At 31.7% G+C, this 22,061-nt stretch overlaps 3 protein-coding genes across 5 annotated transcripts; all 3 read left to right on the top strand.

Moving 5' to 3' along the window:
- The first annotated feature begins 5,868 nt into the window (after positions 1-5,868).
- LOC120266520 (WAT1-related protein At4g30420-like) lies at positions 5,869-7,915 on the top strand. Of its 2 annotated transcripts, XM_039274158.1 has the most exons (7): positions 5,871-6,170; positions 6,268-6,336; positions 6,448-6,564; positions 6,757-6,955; positions 7,041-7,202; positions 7,307-7,458; positions 7,573-7,859. In XM_039274158.1, the coding sequence occupies exons 1-7, from the start codon at positions 5,983-5,985 to the stop codon at positions 7,745-7,747; spliced, it is 1,062 nt and encodes a 353-aa protein (XP_039130092.1). In that variant the 5' UTR covers positions 5,871-5,982; the 3' UTR covers positions 7,748-7,859. The 2 variants fall into 2 exon arrangements, with proteins under 2 accessions (XP_039130093.1, XP_039130092.1); XM_039274159.1 differs by lacking the exon at positions 7,041-7,202 and having other exon boundaries at positions 5,869-6,170; positions 7,573-7,915.
- Positions 7,916-13,082: 5,167 nt separating this feature from the next.
- LOC120266438 (WAT1-related protein At4g28040-like) lies at positions 13,083-15,071 on the top strand. 2 transcript variants are annotated; one of them, XM_039274066.1, is made up of 7 exons: positions 13,083-13,371; positions 13,448-13,516; positions 13,639-13,755; positions 13,947-14,142; positions 14,219-14,266; positions 14,481-14,632; positions 14,738-15,071. In XM_039274066.1, exons 1-7 carry the CDS (start codon positions 13,184-13,186, stop codon positions 14,910-14,912), a joined length of 945 nt encoding a protein of 314 aa, XP_039130000.1. In that variant the 5' UTR covers positions 13,083-13,183; the 3' UTR covers positions 14,913-15,071. The 2 variants fall into 2 exon arrangements, with proteins under 2 accessions (XP_039130000.1, XP_039129999.1); XM_039274065.1 differs by having other exon boundaries at positions 13,085-13,371; positions 14,219-14,377.
- A 2,222-nt stretch (positions 15,072-17,293) lies between these two features.
- Positions 17,294-19,196, top strand: LOC120266607 (WAT1-related protein At4g28040-like). The gene is made up of 7 exons (XM_039274248.1): positions 17,294-17,541; positions 17,629-17,697; positions 17,817-17,933; positions 18,135-18,330; positions 18,418-18,576; positions 18,672-18,823; positions 18,929-19,196. The coding sequence occupies exons 1-7, from the start codon at positions 17,354-17,356 to the stop codon at positions 19,101-19,103; spliced, it is 1,056 nt and encodes a 351-aa protein (XP_039130182.1). The 5' UTR covers positions 17,294-17,353; the 3' UTR covers positions 19,104-19,196.
- Positions 19,197-22,061: the final 2,865 nt, after the last annotated feature.

The following is a 22,061-nucleotide window of genomic DNA, read 5'->3' as shown; positions in this document are numbered from 1 at the left end:
GAATAAATATAAAGGAAAAACAGTGTGGCAATTGAATTAATTAAGAATAAAGAATGATATATATTACTGTATTAGCATCACATCAAAAGGGTGCTCCACCAACATGTGGGCATTCTGATAACATGTTCAATGAGAGAAACTGTTTTTCAGGTGAGTGTGTTGTCAGATGGGGTTTTTGGAAGTAGCACTTATCTTTGGGGGAGTTTCAGAGCAAACTCAATCCAATTCATGGCAGTCTTGCACATCACTTACACTGTCCAAAGTAGACAAGGATGAATGGATGGATGGAATGAGATGGCAAATAGACCTACATTCAGAACAGGTACATGACACTTAACATCATGCCATTTATCTTACCATCATCTTTCTCTTGTCCTTTTTCAACTACTTCATCTCATTTTCCTCAACTCTAATGCACCACTTTTCTTTGTTGATTGGGTGAATAAACTTCCTTAATTAACCAAGGAGTGTTAATGAATCATTTTAAAGAGCATGAGCTACTAATTTTCTTAATGTTTATTTAGCTTATGTGCTATTATATATGTATTTATTTTTTTTTCAAAATGAGTGATTAGTTTACTAAAAAGACAGTGATGCGCACAAACTTTAGCAGAGCAAATGAGGGCAGAACCTGTACACATGTAGACATTAGGATTATCCGTACATAACCATTACTCACATTGTTAAAAATATACCCTCATTTATGATTTGAACTCTAACTCTTTATGAAAATTTTTAACGAAATTCGGATACTAATAGGCTACTCCATTGTTGGTAACTAACCAGTACCTTTGGCCACATGGTAAATTCAGTAAAGAAGGCAAAACCACTTTTGTTCAGTTGAGTGTGAGAAATAAAAGATAAATATATCCACATATACATGTACTATGAATAAGGGCTTTTGTATACGACTATATATAAGTAGCCTACATTTAAATAAATAATATGGTTGGACTCTATAACATGAGACAATCCCATGTATGCACCATCATCCTCTTTTTGGTCCTATTCTTCTCAACTTAAGGTAGAAACTGATTAATTTCACCACTTTCCTACATGAAACTTTAGCCTATTAATATCCTCCATCACTCTCTCTCTCCCTCTTCCATCCATACACTCTTGCATGCTTAGGAGTTAGGAGAGTACTACTCTTTAGGACTCTTAAGAACAATGAGAAGAAGAAAAAGGCCAGTTATCTCAGTGAGAAGAAGAAGGCTTAGAAGAATGGTGTCCTTAAGAGAACACAAGTGCAACAAAAGTTTGGTGATGAAGAAGATAAAGAAGCTCATGAAGATCATCCCTGGTTGTGGTGGCTCCGGTGTTGACACGCTTCTTCGGAGAACGGCAGAGTACATTCTTGTTCTAGAGATGCAAGTGAATGTACTCAAAAACCTGTCAAATATCTATGGTCTGTAACACTTCTTCCTCTCCTTAAAACCTATGTTCATTTGTTCTTCTTTCCATAATGCTTTGAAAGAAGAAGAAGAAGAAGAAGAAGAAGGAAGAGGAGAAGGAGAGGAGGAGCTAGGATATATACATATATGTGTATGTATAACCTTTCTTTCTTTCTTAAACTCTCTTTCAATGTTTACATTGTGGCCATCAGAGACAAAGGGTTAAGGAATATTGGAAGGTTAATGTATAATGAAAAGATGAATGATTAAAAAAAAAATAAAAAGAGAAAGAACTTCTCTTCTTTGAATGATCTTGCATTGCATGTTCACGCATGGTCTTGGTGTATAGTTTTGATCAATATTATGCTTCATGATATGAGTTCATTGATGCAAAAATGATATTAAAATGAATGAAAAAAGGAAGGGAAAGAGCATTTGAAGGGAGAGTCTTAAAGACAAAAGAAAAGCAATGCATATTCTAAGAAGCACAAGGGTTAAGAGTCCCATGACAAATCACTGTCCACAGTGCCCCAAATTTAGGGCAAACAGCAAGTGTTGAGGGGTCCCCTAGAAACCCTAATGATTCAAGCCCGGAGGTGTGCATGCCTTTGTGGGGACATATGGAGCCCATCCATGTGTGACCATGTGTCACCATGATCAACCTCTTTATGTTATCTCCAAGTCACATAGGATCATGTGGACTATACATAAAGGTAAAGCCTAACCCTAATGTGCTATATATATAAATATATTAGTGCATGCTTTCATGCTTTCATGCTTTCATTAGGGCATGTTTCCACTGATGTTTATATGACCTTTTTCTGGTGTTAACTGGGTCTATTGTGGAGAACTAGCAGTGACACTGTACTTGAACTTTCATCATCATGCATCCCTTATTACCATTGAGGTTAAGGGTTTGTTAATTAGTTACAATGATAGGATTAGATAATGCAAAACAAGAACTCTTCTTGACCCTAAAAATCAAGAAGAGTTCTTGTTTTGCTTTCTTTCCCCCTAACAAGTGGCAGCAATTTCATGTAAATATAATATTCTTGACTATTATATTAATTTGTTCATGGAACAATTAAAGTAAAAACACATAAAACTAATCTAGTTCCTTCTTATTATTAGTTTGTAAAAATATCATTAATATATAGATGCATACATATATATATTGGAGATAAAAAATAAGAAAAACAAAATTGTGAGGATAGAATTAATTAATAATGAATAAAGGAGAGGGAAGTATTTCGTAAGTGGAAAGTTGCATGGCATGTGGAGGCCATGTGATGTGGGAGATAATGTATTTCATCAATGGAATGTTTATTTGAGAATGAGTAGAAGAAAAATAATGACTAGTCCCCACATTTTCTTCATCTTCTTTTCACGAGAGCATGTCATGACTTTCTTTAATTGAAATTTCGAAGAGCGATCTTGTTATTGAATCTTAGAAGAAAAAAAAAATATACAGTTATTTCTGTTTTTAAACCCATGATTAATTGTTTTAAAATCTACAATTATTATTCAAGCTTATTTCAATTGATTTTGATTATATATATATATGATAGGCTAACTGAATACCTACATAGCCCATAAACAATCTTAGAGTTTCCAAACTCAAGGAAAATTACTTTTTTTTTTCACAAAATTTATTTTCTATGATTTTATAGAAAAATTATCTCCAAAAACTAAGAACAGAAGCAAAACATTCTACCCAAAAAGTGATCTCTTAGGCTTTTCAGACTCGTTAAAGATAACTGGAAATGAGAAATGCAGGGAAGCAATAAAATTAGTTTCTGAGATAAAGATCACACTAGGGTTGAGGCAAAATGAAAGCCACATTAGAACATTCAAACTTGAGAATTTAAGGAATGCAGATGCAAATTAAAGCAGATCATGGGCGCTCATAAAATGCACTTATTGAACATGAAAAGTCAGATATTGAAACAGAGACAAACTCATTTGCTGGGCCTTATCATCAGAAAATCTAATGCACCAGAAATGTATGAGGAATGAGCACAACCATTGAGAAAGAAATAATCATCGACGAATTAAGGACATGACTGCAAGACCTGCAGCAAGGAAGATTAAACCAAAAATGATATGGGAAGTCACAACTGAATTTAAGGGGCTAGAATTTGTAATAATAAGAAAACAGAAGCAGAATTCAATAAATTCACTTCAAATTTGATCCTGACTTCTCAGGAAAGAATGATTCCAAACAAGAAAATCAATGAACAGAAACAAAGTGTAAAGCAACATTCATTCAGTAAACGGTGACAAACTGGCACACAGACATTGCGTTTTTCTTGAATAGTTCAAGTAAAATTCACAGTACAGTAAGCTTTGATTTGGTAAACAGCAGGATCATTAATATATACATGAAAGAGAACAATTACAGCAGCCAAGGACTAATAACATTAGTTGAGCATAAAACAGAAGCAGACTACAGCAAGGTATAAATCCTAAATTACGAAAATAACGGAGAGATCTAGAAGTGCATTCACTTCACCTGCAGTTTCTGCAGCTGCACCATAGTTACTCCATCTGAAGAAGAATATGAAACCGAATGTCAATATGTAAAGACACTATTACTAGATCCAGAACACAGTAACTATGTGAAAGTGAGTGATAACAGCTCATAAACACAACAAAGGAGCACATGCATTTGGCAGCAGAGTACACACCAGCTGGTCTAGTATTAACTTCATCCTTGCAAGTGGATTTCTAGGCTTTGACAGGAGAGAATTCAATCAGCTACTGCAATAATAGACTGACACAAAAACAGCATCAAAGCTTTAAAAGCTCACCATTTCTCCACTCATTTCTATCAAACACCATTTCGCCACATATTCCGGTTTGTTAAATGCAACAAGCGAATGCCAAAAAAATGACATTTTGAGCTGATATATCATTGCCCATGGTTACTTTTCTGTCAATATCCCTGATTATATCTTGTTAGCTTTTTTTATTTATCTTTCTTTGTACTATGGATCATCACTCTCTGATCCTTATGTACTTCACCTTGTTTGAAGCTACAAGAGGTGCACTAAGCCCCATGCAACCTGATCAAGAGCCAAACACCAATGAATCACTTATTCCAAATTAGAAACGTTCCTCTGGATTAAAGAGAGTCTTGCTCTGGAATAAAAAAAAAATACTCTTTCTCAATAGTATCAAATTATGCCAGCAATTAAGAACAGGAACACATGAGTATATAGTAACTCCATTCTCAATTCGAATCCACCCTTAATTCCTAACAAAACAAAAGCTTTGAACATTCAAACTATATAAAACATCAAAATCTTGCCATAAAAGTATGATTTTTCTCCTAACTACAGCCAAATTTTCCAAAAATTCTCAAATTAATCAGCTTGAAGGCATGCCCTATTGTAAATTTTTTTTAAAAAAAGTAAAAATTAAAACAACAATCTACAGCACTGAATCGAACCTTGGGAATTAGAAGTTGGAGATAGGATCTTATCACAAGGAGGGGAGGGATTGACGGCCATGGGGTCAATCAAGGGAGCGTAAAAGTAGGAATCGGTGACCAGATAGTCCACCACGGCGGTCGCAAAGCACTTCGTCGTCCTCTTCCGGCCCCGCTTCGTCTCCTTCCTTCGAGCTCCCATGGATCCACTCTTCCCCATCTTCCCAAATGGAAACCCTAGAAACGATGCCGTTGGAACTCTCGAGGGTTTCATTCCTCCCGCCGCTTTTGGGAAGGGACACGTGGAGACGAAACTGACAAAACTTTCATATAACCCCTTGAAAGTTCACATATTACATTCAAGTCTTTGAATAAAAAAATTACATTTTACAAGAGACTAGTTCATTTGCGAATCATCGAGAAACTACTTATATTATATGTGGACTAAAACTTAATTAATCAAGTTTGAAAAAATTAAGATTGAAATGAAATATTCTTTGATAATACATTTTATTTTATTTTATTTTATTTAAAGATGAATATAACAGTGTGACAAGGACACAAATCTTAGCAAGACAGTATGATTGAAATGCAGGTCGACTTGATGTGATGCATAAATTTTTTTTATTATTTTCTATAATCATATTTAAATTATATTAACTAACATTATCATAACAACCGTTACTTAATATAGATATTACAAGATAATGAATGAGCAGGCCCATAGTAGAATTTGTGTCGGTAATATTATTATAGTACTATATATAGTATAAAATATTATATAAGTATTAAGTACTCTTTATTTACTATTTAACAGATTAAAAAAACCCATAATTATATTTAGATAAAGTAGACGCAATAATAAGCAAAAGCAACCAAACAGATGATACTACTTGATCACACTACAGCCCCACATGGAGAAAAGATAGTCATATGTTTTTCTTCTTTTTTTTTTTTTTTAATTCATATAATAAATAAATAAATAAATAAATGATACACTCTTGTCTGTTTTGTTGAAGGCATCCATACTACCAACTTCACACACACAAACTGACACACACAAGTCATTGATCTTATCTTTATCTGTCCTGGCTCAAGCTTAAAAGGAGCTTTTCCTCTTGATCTCTATCTCTGTTATCTGAGCAAGTTTAGTTAGAGATGAACCAGTGGTGGTATGATGAGGGGAGAGCTATCTTGGCAATGGTGGTGGTGCAATCCATCTATGCAGGAGTGGCTATCTTTTCCAAGCAAGCATTAAGAGAAGGGTTCAATCCTAGGGTCATTGTGGTTTACAGACAAGGCATTGCCTTTCTTGTCTTGTTTCCTGCATCCATCCTTCTCAACAGGTCTATGATATATATCTCTCTCTTTTTTCTTTTATCATTACCATCTCTGTGTGTGTGTGTGTTTTTCTATTGTTTTGAAAGTTGATTTTGTTTGCAGAGGAAAGATAAACCACTTGGCTTTGGGAGGGAAGGGTTTCACATTGGTGTTTATCACTGCTCTCTTTGGGTATGTTTCTTTATCATTATTTCTTTCTAATGTTTAATTAGTTTTTATATGAGTGATTTCTGGTTTGAGTTTAAATGGTTTGTGAGAATTGTTTGTTTTGATTGATTTCAGTACAACAGTTAGCCAGAACTGCTATTTCCAAGGTTTACAACTGTCATCTTCTTCAATGACAACAGCCATGCTCAATCTTATCCCTGGTGTGACTTTTCTCATCTCTCTTTTCCTTGGGTAATTATCTTTTCCTTTTTGCATTTTTATCTTCATTTGATCAATAAGGTTTAATTGCTTTTTTAGTCTCTATATTTAACAGTATTGTTCATTTGTTGTTCAATGCATGCTTATGATTAATTTACAAATTGTATGAGTCAAAGAGTTTTATTATATACAATTCTCTATTCCTAATGATGTAAACATGATCAGATTGGAGAAATTGGAATTGAGGAGCTTAAGGAGCATGGCGAAGATTTTCGGAACTCTGATATGCATAGGAGGAGCAATGTGCATGGCTTTGTACAAAGGCTCTGCAATTCTCCTATCATCACCAGAACAAAATTTGGTATTAGGATGCATCTTTCTCTTCGGAACTGATATTTGTTGGTCTCTTTGGCTAATTTTACAGGTAATAATATATTAAGCATACTATTCTTCAAATTCAATCATAAAGAACAACACTAATCAATGAATCAATCAATTCTTTCTTTCAGGGTATAATCTGTAAGCGTAATTATCTTGATCCGTTATCATTATCAGTTTGGATAAGTTTCCTTGCAACAATCCTATCAGCCATCTTCACATTGTGCATCGATCGAAATTTGAATATCTGGAAAATCAGAACAAGAACTCAACTCATTGCTTGCTTATTTGTAGTAAGAATTCAGATTTACAACATAATAATAAAAACCAAAATGAAAAAACAAAATTTTTTGAGAATTGAAATTTTTATTGATTGAACTGAACATAATTAATCCAGGGGATTTTCGGATCTGGTACTACATTTTATCTGCAAGCATGGACAATTGAAAGAAGAGGTGCTCTTTTTTCTGCACTCTTTAATCCTCTTGCAACTATCATTGCTACCACCATCACCTTCTTGATCCTTCACGAAAATCTTTACGTCGGAAGGTAAAATTATATTAAGTTAGTTCTTTAATTAGTTCACATCAATGTTTATTTAAAGTGGTTATCATCAGAAAGATGGATTTATAGTTGAATTTTGATGTAATATTGAATTTGCAGTTTGGTTGGTGCTTTTGTTGTGATTGTTGGATTATACATAGTTCTGTGGGGAAAAGCTGAGGATTATGGAACAAAAACAAAGCTTGATCAAAAGGATGATTCAATAGAACAAGTTGATGGTCAAAGTGATTTGCATGAGCCTTTACTGCCTGGTACTAGAGAAGTGGATGTTTAAAGTAAACTATTTATGGTAAAAGCTTTTATGTATTTATGGTCAAAGTGATTTGCATGAGCCTTTACCGCCAATTATGATGTATTGGATATGTGCTCTGTTTGAACTTTTTCAATCATTGAACTCTTTTTAATATAAATAAATGCTCTTACTTTGAGAGACTTACACAAACGTGCAACTTGATATTCAACAAGCAGCTTATAGAGCAAAATTAAAACATATCTTTGTTCACATGCTAACATGGATGTTGTTGCGGGGTTGATCCGCCAAAATCGACACCGTGCGGCGATCGGCTACGCCTGCTTACACCAACCCCACAAAGCCCCACTATTGATGTCCCCCAGCCTTATTGTTTTCAGCCGTGATATCATGCATTATTATTGAACTCTATTGATTAATTGGTCATGAGAGAGATGTGAATTATAATCAGGAATTTGACAGCTCATTAGATATGGATTAGACAGCACAGAAGACAACAGCTGGCGTGGAATTAATTTCATCCTTGCAAGTGGATGATTCTATGCTTTGATGGCTGAGAATTCAATCGGCTACTTCTATAATAGACTGATATAATAATAACATAAAAGCTTTAATTTTCTCCACTCATCTCTCCCCTCACATTTTTCAGTTGGTTAAAAAGATGACAACTTGAGTTAGATACACCATTACTCATAGTTACTTTTGCTATTGATAAACCGGATTATATCTTGTTAGTTTTGGTGCACTATTCATCACCCTTTATTAGTCTTTATGTACTTCATTTTTTTAATGCTACAAGGGGTTCACTAAGTCCTTTTCACCCTGATTAGGATCCTAACACAAATGAATCACTTATTCCGAACTTAAAATTTTGGAATAAATGATGACTTGGTTTGGAATAAATTAATACTACCTCTCACTAGTATTAAGGTGATGTTTGTTTATAAGGTTTGGATTGGGAATGGATTGGGAATGGGCCCAATGCTTTGTTTGGTTGGCAATGAGATGAGGGGAGAAAGTTGATTGCCATTCATCCCATTTTCATTAGGAATGCCCAATTCGGATCATAAAATGTCCATTTTACCCCCGACATTAAATATTTTCCCATTCAAATTTTGTCATTCTTTCCTTTTTCCTTTGGTCATTCAACAAAACAATAATAATAATAATAATAATAATAATAATAATAATAATTAAATAATTAAATAATAAAATAATAAAAATAACAATATAACATTGTAAAAAAAAACAACATTTTCCACGTATTTTAAAATGATAACAATAATAATAAAGATTAATTGTAAAATTAATTATAAAAAAAAAATTTATAACAATAATGATAACATATTACAAATAAAATAATTTTATTAACTAATATATTTATTTATTTAATATTCACTCAATAAAGAAATAAAAAACATTTCTCACATTTATTTATTTTTATTTTTTTCATTCCCAATGAATTACTCTCTTGTACCCTCCAACCAAACATAGTTTTTCTTCCATTCCTAATCCATTCGCCCTTATTCTCATTTCTAACTAATTCCTCCTAAATTACATTCCTTGCAAACAAACAACACCTAAGTTGTTCCAGCAATTAAGAATAGAAACACAACCATGAGTATAAAATAACTTCGTTCTTAATTAGAAGACACTTAATTTCCATTAAACTATATAAAACATCAAAATCTTGTCAAATAAAAAATGATTTTTTTTCTCTTACTTACCCGCCAAATTTTCCAAAATTTTATAAATTAATCAGCACAAAGGCATGTCCTATCGTGAAATAATAATAATAATAATAATAATAATAATAATAATAATAATAATAATAATATCTACTAAATTAATTGAACTTTGGGAATTGATTACCTTATGATAGGGTAATTAATATTTTATTCTTTTCCTAACTCAAAAGTAAAAGGTTCCAATTCTTCTCATAACTTACCTATATTTTTTAATTGATTAAATGCAACCAAAAAATTTAAAAAGATGGCATTTTGAGTTGATACATCATCACTCTCACAGTTACTTTGCTATTGATAAACTTGATTATTCCTTGTTAGTGTTTTCATTTTTTTATTTATACTCCCTCCATGCTTATTTACATTACCATAATAACATAATCTTTCTAACCAAAAAAACTTAATTAATTTTAAAATTCAATAAAATGGTCTTTTTTAAATTGTAAAAAAAAATTACTTACAAAAATGCACAATTCTGTGTATTAATTACTAGGCTTGAATTGATGATCCCCTATTTTTATTTTATTAAAATAAATAAATCATAATTTATTGAAAAAGAAACAACTGATAATTAAGTCCATGAACTCACATGCCATCTTGGTGTCTAAGTCCGGCAAGTAAGGCTTGCTGGACTGGGGAGAAGGTGATGAAGGTGTGGAGAAGCAGTGGTACTGCCGTACTGGGAGACGAGGAGCTTGAGATGGGCCATGCCGGGAGTTGGCAGGATGGCTATTTGAGGTGTGTGTGTGTGTGTGTGTGTGTGTGTGTGTGTGTGTGTGTGTGAGAGAGAGAGAGAGAGAGAGAGAGAGAGAGAGATGGATGGATAATTGCTACTAAAAAATAATCAAAAAGAAAAAAATTGGCAGCCCAATTCAATGCTACATGTGCATCACATAGACATTGTTTGGTTGTCGACAATAGGGGTGAGTATTATTCGGAATAACTGAATACCAATTCAAATCAAACCAAATAAGAAGTTTGGTTTAGTTATCAAATTTTTTCTGGTTTAGTTTGGTAACAATTCTATTGATAATTTTATTCACGGTTAGTTTTTTTGTTTTTTTAAAAAAAAATTTGATTTAGTCGAAATTGAACTGAATTATATTACATATTGTAAGCTGGTTTTTTATAAATTATATATGATTAATTTATAACCCCATTACTTAATTGGTTATAATCAACCTAAAATGGTAGAATGACGAATTAAAAAAATTTATGAATTAATAGTTCAATTAATTGCCCTACAGATGATTTAAAAACTTTTTTTATATATAATTTCGGTTAAATTATAATTTTTTTGTTAATAATCTAATCGGAAAAATTTTGGTTTGGTTAATTTCGGTTTTTATCTTTATTTGGTTCGGTTTGATTCTTATTTTTTAATATATTTTGGTTCAGTTAACCAATACTTCAATTCGGTTTGATTACCGAACTGAGCGATGCTCTAGTCAACTACTGAAATTCTAGGCAAATGAAAATCTATATTACAGTTGTTTGATTTGTTATAGCTGAATATATTGTATTTATATTACTATTACAAAATGATGAAATTACCCTATTATTATTATTATTAATTATTTAGTATTATTGATAAACTTAATTTAAATTAAATAAAAATAATTGATTTAATAAAATATTTATTAAATTTTAAAATATTTGATTTTTTAAGATGGTAAATAAGTGCGACTTCTTTATTACTTTTTAATTTGTCACAAATTTTAAGTTGAAATATTACAAAAGTGCAAGAGATGATAGTTGTTTTACATTTAAATAAATTTTTAGTAATTAATAAGCTGCGGTATTTAAAAAAAATAAATAAATAAACCACATCCATTATAATAAAATGTAGTATTTTTGTAATATTTTTTTTTATAATATTTTTTAAAAATAATTTTAATAAAATAGTTACTTAATTTATCTAAAGTACCCATAACGCTGCAACTAGACCTGTCCATGGGCCGGGCCGGGCTTAAATCAAAATTACTAAAATTCAACCTTGCCCAAGCCGGGCCCTGCCCGAAAATTCGGGCCTTAATCCTTGCCTAAGCCCGTCCAAATTTAATGACCTCTACCCAAGGCCCGCCCAAGCCCGCCTAAATAGCTTTTATTAAATAATCTATAAATTATAAAAAAAATTAACAATATTATTAATATGTGGATATGACCAAATATTATTCTACAAAATACTTAAAAGTTAAAATGCCAAATATAAATCTTTATTTAATTAAAATAACTAAAATTCAAATCATTATAATTAATGGCAATCAAATATATATATATATATATATATATATATATATATATATATATATATATATATATATATTGTATAAGTATATACCAACCTAATTAATAAATATATTTTATAATGTGGGCCGGGCCGGGCCGGTCGGGCTTTTAACAACAAAACCCAAACCCGGCCCATTTTTTAAACGGGCTTCTTTTTCTGTTTAAGGCCTGGACATCGGGCCTTATATATTTGTCCAAATCCGCCCAAATTTCGGGCGGGCCTTCGGGTTTGGGTGGGTAGCCCGGCCCTTGGACAGGTCTAGTTGCAACCACTGCATTTAATTTTTTATAATTCTACCTAAAAAACAACAGTTGAAAATAGAGTTAATATAAATAAGGGTAAAATTTGAAAAATCCATTAATGTGCTTTTAATAATATAAAAGGCTAATTATAAATTAAAAAAAAAAAACATTGAGTTGTGATCGTGCAAATAGGAACAATGTGAGTACTATGCATCACTATTTGATCCTCATGTACTTCGGCTTGTTTCATGCTGCAACGGGTTCTCACTATTCTCTTACCACTTTGATCACAAGCTAGACACAAGAGAATCACTCATTCTGGGTTAAAAGCATTCTTTCGAATAAAGGGCGACTTGTTGTGAAAAAAACAAATATTATGTCTCATTAGTATTAAATTAAGCAGTAACGCAAACATGATAATCTGTTTTATTTTATTCATCTTATAATACCCACAAAGTGGAGCCAAATACCGAAAGTTCTATAAAAAAATATTTTTTTTTCATCAATTATTTTTTATGGACATGAAAATACAAACTCAAATTTACTTATGGTAGGGTTCAAACATGCACCTTTTGGACCATTTTTTCAAAGCCATCCAAACTACTTGTGACCTCTTTCTGGGATGTTTTTAGTGAGAGTGCTGATGTGGCTACCCGCTCAAAATATTAAATTCAGATCCATATTTCACGTAGAATGGTGGCCACAAATGTTTTTAAGTTATAATGCAATAGATTACAAGTTTTTTTTTTATAATCTGGTGGCCATAAAAATTTGTTCTGAGGATAGGAGAGACTATAAAGGTCTCTTTCTGGATTGTTTCTAGTGATAATGCTGATGTGGTCATTAGCTCAAAATCTTAAATTCAGATCAATATTTCATATGGCAGTCTGGCACACTTTCGACTTCATATTTTGAGTTGATAGCCACATCAGTATTATCACTGGAAATAGCCCGAAAAAAAGCCTTTACGGTTTCTTGCACGCTCGAAACAAGTTTTTTGTGACAGGTTGGTTATAAAAAACAAAACTTTTGTTGATTGCTTTATAATTTAAAAACATTTGTTGCCACTTATCACACCCTGTGGGGCCATGTTTTTTGGAAGCCATCCGAACTGTCTCATACTGAAATGTAACCATTCCTCTTCTTGCTCACCATCTCGGTAGCTGAGCAAGGCTGGGTAGAGATGAGACAGTGTTCGTATGATGGGGGAAAAGCTATCTTGGCAATGGTGATGGTGCAATCCATCTATGCAGCAATTACTATCTTAACCAAGCAAGCACTTAGAGAGGGCTTCAATGTCATGGTCTTTGTGGCTTACAAACAAGGCTTGGCCTTTCTTATCTTGTTTACTGCATCCATCCTTCTCAATAGGTCTATAATATATCCCTCTTTTTCTTTGATCGCCTCTCTCTGTTTCTGCTGTATTGAAAGTTCATGTTGTTTGCAGAGGAAAGATAAATCACTTAGCTTTGGGAGTGAAGGGTTTCTCATGGGTGTTTGTTGCTGCTATTTTTTGGTATGTTTCTTTGTCATCATCCCTTTTTCAATGTTGAATTGGTTATTACATAGAGAGTGAGTGATTTCTGGTTTAATAAGTTTAAATGCTTTATATGAACTGTTTGGTTTGATTGATTTCAGTACAACAATTACCCAGTTTTGCTATTACCAAGGTTTAAACTTAACATCTTCTTCAATGGCAACAGCCATGCTCAATCTTATTCCTGGTGTGACTTTTCTCATCTCACTACTCTTTGGGTAATTAACTATCTTTTCTTTTCATTTTGTCATCATTTGATCAATAAGGCTTAAATGCAGTTTTAGTCCTTATATTTGACTGTATTGTTCCCTTGCTGTTCAATACATGCTTATGATTTATTTACACTTTGCATGAGTCTGGAGTCCTGTTGTATATAATTCTCTGTTCTTAATGATGAAAACATGATAAGATTAGAGAAATTGAAACTGAGGAGCTTAAGGAGCATGGCGAAGATTTTTGGGACTCTGATATGCATAGCTGGAGCAATGTGCATGGCTTTGTACAAAGGCTCTCCAATTCTCCAATCATCAAAACAAAATTTTATGTTAGGATGCATCTTACTTTTCGCAAATATTATCGGTTGGTCTTCTTGGCTAATTTTACAGGTAATAATTAAACCAACTAATCTTCAAATTCAATCTTAAGAACAACACTAATCAATCAATCAATTCTTTCCTTCAGGATATAATCTGTAGGCATTATCTTGATCCATTATCAGTAACAGTTTGGGTAAGTTTCCTGGCAGCCATATCCTCAGCCATCCTCACATGGTTCATAGATCAAAATTTGAATATTTGGAAAATCAGAACAGAAAGTCAACTCATCGCTTGTTTATTTTCAGTTAAGTAGTCAAATTTACTGCAGAATAAGAAACATAAAGGAATATATATTTTTTTTTTTTGGAGAATTGAAATTTTTATTGATTGAAGTGAACATAATTCAGGGAATTTTTGGAACTACTGTTACATATTATCTTCAAGCATGGATAATTGCAGCAAGAGGTCCTCTTTTTTCAGCAGTCTTTAATCCTCTTACCACTGTCATTACTACCACCTTCACCTTCTTGTTACTTCACGAAAATCTTTACGTCGGAAGGTAATTATATTACACTAGTTCTCTAGTTCCCATCAATATTTATTTAAAGTGGTTTTGAGGAAGATGGATTTATAGCTGAATTTTGATGTGATATTGAATTTGCAGTTTGGTTGGTGCTATTGCTGTGATTGTTGGACTGTACATAGTTTTGTGGGGAAAAGGTGCGGATTATGGAACAAAAACCAAGCTTGATCAAAAGGATGATTCAATAGAGGAAGCTGATGTTCAAAGTGATTTGCATGAGCCTTTAGTGTCTAGTACTAGAGGAGTGGATGTTTAAACCAAACAGTTATTAAAAAGCTTTTTAGTGTCTAGTACTCCTTTAGTGTCACATGCACCCAACCCTAAAAAAGTGGAGAATACGGCTTCTCTCATAGGGGATCATGTGAATTGTGGATAAATAGTATTAATATAATATTTTTATGATATCTTTACAGTATGCTTGTATAGTACTATATAGTATTGCGGCACAAGAAATTTGACTTGCATCACTCATCCACCATATTTTTTTATTTTCATTGGGCTATTTAGTGGTTGTTGAATTCATGTTTTGCAGCAGGATATATATATAAGCTCATACTTTAAGGGAAAAACAAAATGTGAAACTTGGATTTATACGAGCTCTAATTTTATAGAGAAGGGGAACAAAAAAAGGACATTGATGTTCACACGCTAACATGGATGTCCCACCTTCTGCCTTTCAGCCAATTATTGAACTTCATAGAGCAACAAGTTCTGACTAAAAACAAAGACATGAGAATCAGAATCAGAAATTTAGTGACATTAACAGCTCATAAACAAAAGAAAGGGGTTCATCCTTGCAAGTGGAGTCTGAGCTTTGATGGCAGAGAATTCAATCTGCTACTGCAATAATAGACTGATATAATAACAACTACAACCAGTCTTTACTTTCTTATAATTATACCTAAACCAGTTAGTATAAGTAAAAATAAATTAAAAAAAAACTGCATAAATGCTTTTTTTCTGATATGGCCTTGTTGAGATTGATTTTAAAAAAAACAAGTGTTTTTTTAATTTAGTAGAAAATTTTTTGGAAAAAGTGTTTTCTAACTTAAGTGATTCTCTGTATTTTATGTTTTGATATGTTAACGTGGAATTATTTTTATAGTTGGGAAGTTTTTTGGATGTGCATTCATAAACAGACTTTTTCAATAACAAATTAGTAAAATGAACATTCATTGAATTATAATAATATCTCAATTATTATGCCTTTGTCACATAAGAGTGTGGGCAGGAGTGGACGGGAGAGGAGGCATTTAGATCTTGAAGCCAAAAAGATTGGATGTGGATGCAAAAAACTGAGAGAGAAACCTTAAAAAATCTAGATCATTTCTTTATTTTATAAGGACAATTAAGTAATTATGTAACCCCCAAATATGTTTTGGAAAAATGTTTTTTCAAAAGCATCACATGACCAATTTCTGAAAAAAATAGTGTTTATGTGTTTTTTCTTTTCACTCTGTTTTATTGAAAAAACTAACCCAAACAAAAATTTTTTTGAGCTCGAAAACGCTTCGTTTTATAAAAAAACAACTTATCGAGCTCGTGAAACTAATTTAAACAAAGCTAAAAGCACAAATTAAAAAGAATTATTTTTTTTTCTCCTAACTACGGCCAAATATTCCCTTTTCAAATTAATCAGTTTGAAAGCCATGCCCTGTTTATATAAAAAGATATTAAAAACTAAAACAACGGTATGCTGAATTGAACATTATAAATTAGTTGACCTTATAATAGGATAATTGGCAATTCATTCTCCTGTGGAGCGCTCAAATCCAACCAAAAAACAAGAATTTGGAGATTGGATCTTATCACCATTTGGGGAGGGATTGATGGGTATGGGATCAAGAAAGAAAGAGAGCATTAAAAGCAAAAATAGGTATTAGAGATCTAGTGGTCCACCATAGTAGTTGTCACGCCCTCCACACAGCGTGAAAAATAGAACCCTTTCAGTAGTGTACTTCATTTTATTCATCTTATGATGTCCACTGTGTAGTGAGAGATAATGAGATCTCTAAAAAAAAATTAAAAAATATACTTCCCAAATAGAATGAAATACTGAAAATGATGATTTTGGCTTCATTAAGTATCCGGTCGCTGCGTGAGGGTGATTCATCTCGAATGTTGAGTGTGCACTCAGAGTTCGATCACTCATCTCATGCGAGGTGAGGCGTGGTTTCGATAGATGGTAGCAGCCTCCACGCGTCGTCGCTCTGGGTTCCGTGACTTTATCGCGCTTTCTTAAAAAAAATAAAAAATAAAATACTGAAAATTCTATTAAAAAAATTATATTCCTCTCTCATCCGGTATTTTTGATCAATAAAAAATAAAATACTGAAAATTCTATTATATTCCTCTCTCATCCGGTATTTTTGCTCAATAAAAAATAAAATACTGAAAATTCTATTAAAAAAATTATATTCCTCTCTCATCCGGTATTTTTGCTCACATCAGCAAGCGTCCAAAATCCAAATATCTACCACTTGCAACATTTATTTTTGGAAGCCATTCAAACTATTAACTTCAAACACACACACACACACACACACACATCGTTGATCTTGTTTCTAGATCTGTCTCACCATAAAAGAAATTTACACACACATACACACATATCTTATCTCTATCTGTCTCAAACTAGTAAAAATTTCCTCTTGCCCTCATTCTGTGTATCTGAGCAAGTCTGGGTAGATTGTAGAGATGAGACTGTGTTGGTATGATGGAGGAAAAGCTATCCTGGCAATGGTGGTGGTTCAATCCATCTATGCAGCAATGACTATCTTAACCAAGCAAGCATTTAGAGAGGGCTTCAATGTCATGGTCTTTGTGGCTTACAAACAAGGCTTGGCCTTTCTTGTCTTGTTTCCTACTTCCATCCTTCTCAATAGGTCTGTCATAATATCTCTCTTTTTTCTTTGATCATCTCTCTGTCTCTCTCTGTTTTTTATTGTTTTGAAAGTTCATGTTGTTTGCAGAGGAAAGATAAAAAACTTAGCTTTGGGATTGAAGGGTTTCTTATGGGTGTTTGTTACTGCTGTTTTTTGGTATGTTTCTTTATCATCATCTCTTTTTAATGTTGAATTAGTTTTTTATATAGAGAGTGAGTGATTTCTGGTTTGAGTTTAAATGCTTTGTATGAACTGTTTGATTTGATTAATTTCAGTACAACAGTTACCCAGTTCTGCTATTACCAAGGTTTAAACTTAACATCTTCTTCAATGGCAACAGCCATGCTCAATCTTATCCCTGGTGTGACTTTTCTCCTCTCACTACTCCTTGGGTAATTAATTATCTTATCTTTTTCATTTTGTCATCATTTGATCAATAAGGCTTAAATGCATTTTTTAGTCCCTATATTTGACTGTATTGTTCCTCTGTTGTTATTATATACAATTAATGCTTATGATGTATTTACACATTGTATGAGCCTAGAGTTTTGTTATATATAATTTGCTATTCCGAATGATGTAAACATGATCAGATTTGAGAAATTGAAATGGAGGAGCTTAAGGAGCATGGCGAAGATTTTCGGAACTCTGATATGCATAGGAGGAGCAATGTGCATGGCTTTGTACAAAGGCTCTTCAATTCTCCTATCATCAGAACAAAATTTGATGCTAGGATCCATCCTTCTCTTCGGAACCGTTATTGGTTTGTCTTTTTGTCTCATTTTACAGGTAATAATTAAACCTGCTAATCAATCTTGGAATTCAATCTCAAGAGTCAAGAACAACACTAATCAATCAATCAATCCTTTCTTTCAGGTTATACTCTGCAAGCATTATCTTGATCCATTATCACTATCAGTTTGGCTAAGTTTCCTTGCAGCCATATCCTCAGCCATCCTCACAGGGTTCATATATCAAAATTTGAATATTTGGAAAATCAGAACACAAACTCAACTCATCGCTTGTTTATTTGGAGTTAAGTATTCAGATTTACTGCAGCATAAGAAACAAAAAAAGGAAAAAGTTTTTGAGAATTGAATTTTTTATTGATTGAATTGAACATAATTCAGGGAATTATTGAAACTGCTGTTCCATATTATCTGCTGGCATGGACACTTGCAACAAGAGGTCCTCTTTTTGCTGTACTCTTTAATCCTCTTGGCACTGTCATTACTACCACCTTCACCTTCTTGGTACTTGGTGAAATTCTTTACGTCGGACGGTAATTATATTAAGCTAGTTCTCTATAACACAACAATATTCATTTAAAGTGGTTTTGAGGAAAATGGATTTATAGCTGAAGTTTGAAGTGATGTTGAATTTGCAGTTTGGTTGGTGCTATTGCTGCAATTGTTGGATTGTACATAGTTCTGTGGGGAAAAGTTGAGGATTATGGAACAAAAACAGAGCTTGATCAAAAGGATGATTCAATAGAACAAGTTGATGGTGGAAGTGATTTGCATGAGCCTTTAGTATCTGGTATTAGAGGAGTGGATGTTTAAAATAAACTATTTAAGGTTACTTCTATTTATGTTTTTTTTTTAACTGTTGATTATGATGTTTTAAATACTCCTTTTGTCTGTTTTTACTTGCTATATTTTAGAGTTTTTTTTATATTTATCTATTTAGAAATTATGTACAATATTTAATAATTTCTTTAAAAATTTATTTTTTAAATTTAATATATTTATATAATTTTTAATAAATCATAATCAACTAAATATTAAATTATGTATTCTATTTAGTAAAATTTTAAATAATTATAGTTTGAAAAGTAATAATTTTTTTTTTTATAAAATTTGGATTATTAATTAATTTTAATTAATTTTAGAAAAATTGATAAATAAAAAAAATTAAAAAAGTATTATTTGTTTAAAGCTTTTCAATCATTGTCAGTGTTCTTTAATTTTTGCGATGCTCATATTTTTTAGAGAAACACAAAACATGAAACTTGATTTTCTACTACTTTAATTTTATATAGAAAAAAAACACACACAACCAACTCTTTGCCCATGCCATGCTGATATAGATGTCCCACCTTCCTTCTTTTCAAATTGTAAGCGATATTTGATCCACAGTAATAAATAAAAAATGACTGACATTTAATTTCTCATAGAAAAGGACAACAAAATAATGGACATAAAGATAAGATCCAACAACGAATGGTGTACAGCACTAGGGTACCTTTTTGTGTTTTGACTCTTTTGTCACATTCTTATTTTGGACCATTAAATAGACCAATTTGAGAACAATTGGATTATGACAAAGTTATCAGAGGAGAGAATTCAATTTCTAATTGTTTGAAAACCAAATTTAATTCGTCTTTCATTATTCATGTTCAATGAATTACTAATTGTGGAACCTTCTTTTCACATTTTTTTTTTATTACAAAGACGATAGCATCATTAAATTAATAAGCTTATTTTTTAGTGTACTAATGGTTTAATATTTTTTTAGGGACATATTTCCTTTGCCATGTAATTCAAAAAGAAATAATGTTTTTCTTACACGGGATTCACATCTAAATTAGCAAATAATATTGTGACCTAGTTTACATTATATGAACAATATTTATGAAACCATACTATGAAAGCAAAGTTTCAAATTCACACTCTTCAATTTATGCACTTTGTGGTAAATATTTATTGAACTACCAATAGTCTCCCTTTTCACACTAATTATATATAAATTAAATCTAAAAACAATAAAATTATTTAGGGTTCTCAACATAAGCGAAGTCATTCATGTTCAAGATGTTCAAACTTTACCTATACTTCAATCTCTACAGAAACAATATATTATAATGTGACATATAGAAACTTATGAATATTTTACAATATATTATAAAATGACATGCTTGATTTATAAATAGATTAAAAAATAATAAGATCTCTAAAATAGAATCAATAAAGAAAAAAATAATTCTTAGACCAGTAGATTTATTATTATACATGTTTATTTTATGACAAAACCAAAAAGAAAGATAAAGGGTGCGACTTAAACAACTAAAAGCAAGTTTTGGGGGTTGGTTTAAAAAAAATCAAGTTGATACATTTTGTTGTCTTTAGAGCCATCGAATTTTAGAAATAAAAAAAAGCCATAAAGATATAGTTATAAATCTTTTTGAGGAGAGAATAAATAAAAAATTAAATGGGCAAACAACAGATTTTTATAAATATTTTTTAAAAATATATATGCTTTTAAATGTTAAAGCTTAGTATACAAAAATAAGGAAATTAAATAGTAAAATTTTTACAAAATTTTTGCTGAAAATATAATTATTTATACTATATAAACTAATTTGTAAAATACCAACAAATCAAATAATAATTTTTTTAAGTTTTTATGATTTTAATTTATGTTGAAGTAACTTTTTTATATTTTATTCATATATACACGGAAAAATTTCCTTCATATTGACAAACCTAATCACCACCCTCACATGATTCAAGATATATTTTTAGTTATTTTTATATTAAAAAGCTTTAAAATGCTAGTTCTGAACAGTAGATAGAGTAATGCTATTTGTATCCGAAATTGAATAAAACGTAAGCTTTATTTTCCTACTTTTATAATAATTTTCTTAAATTTATAAAGTTTTATTTAAGAGCAAAATGAAATAAGAAAATTTATTTTGTAGATACTTTAATTGTATAAAATTTAAACACCCCACATACTGATAATTGATGGCCCCTTCGCTTCCATTTATTAGAGAGCCTGTTTATCTGTTTTTTATGTCATTTCCTTTTCAATTCAAATTGATGACAAAATATGCATCAGAATTTCGTTAAAAAAAAAAAATCAAAATCAATTGACAGTGACTAAAATATTTTAAAAAAAAGAAAAAAGCTTTGAGAAACAATGAAATATCTGTCCGGAACGAGGCAATCAATGCCATATTTAATTATTTAATCACTCGCTTTTTTTTTCCTTTGGATTCTTATTATAATTGATTACATGGTCCGTATATATATATATATACCCAACGGTCATTTGGTCTATTGACATCGGATTCTTTGTATAGGGTGTTCATCTCGAGTGTCGAGCGTGGCTCTTCAAGTTCGATCCTCATCTCTCATAAAGTGAGGGCACGGTTTGGTGGTGAGCGTTGCTCCCCCACGTATTCGTCTCTGGGTTCCGGAGCTTGTCGCCTTTCTAAAAATATATATATATATATATATATATTCGCAGAGTTGAATTATAAAAGAACCAAAGTAGAGGACTCTACTATAAAATATTAAACACAGCTTAGTTTTTCCCATGCTGTTGATTTAATTATTTTCAGTAATACCCACATTCACTAATAGTGGATTTGAGACAACTTCTGGATTATTATTATTATTATTATGTCAATTAGTTATTTTATATTTATGTTAGTTTGCACTCTGTTCGGTACTTAAATAAAGCATGGTTCATCAATTTATATTAAAAGGACAATGGTGTGTATGTCCTCTAATTTT

The sequence above is a fragment of the Dioscorea cayenensis genome, chromosome 8, assembly GCF_009730915.1.
Source record: "Dioscorea cayenensis subsp. rotundata cultivar TDr96_F1 chromosome 8, TDr96_F1_v2_PseudoChromosome.rev07_lg8_w22 25.fasta, whole genome shotgun sequence".
NCBI lineage: Eukaryota > Viridiplantae > Streptophyta > Magnoliopsida > Dioscoreales > Dioscoreaceae > Dioscorea > Dioscorea cayenensis.
This window is presented reverse-complemented; position numbering and strand designations above follow the sequence as displayed.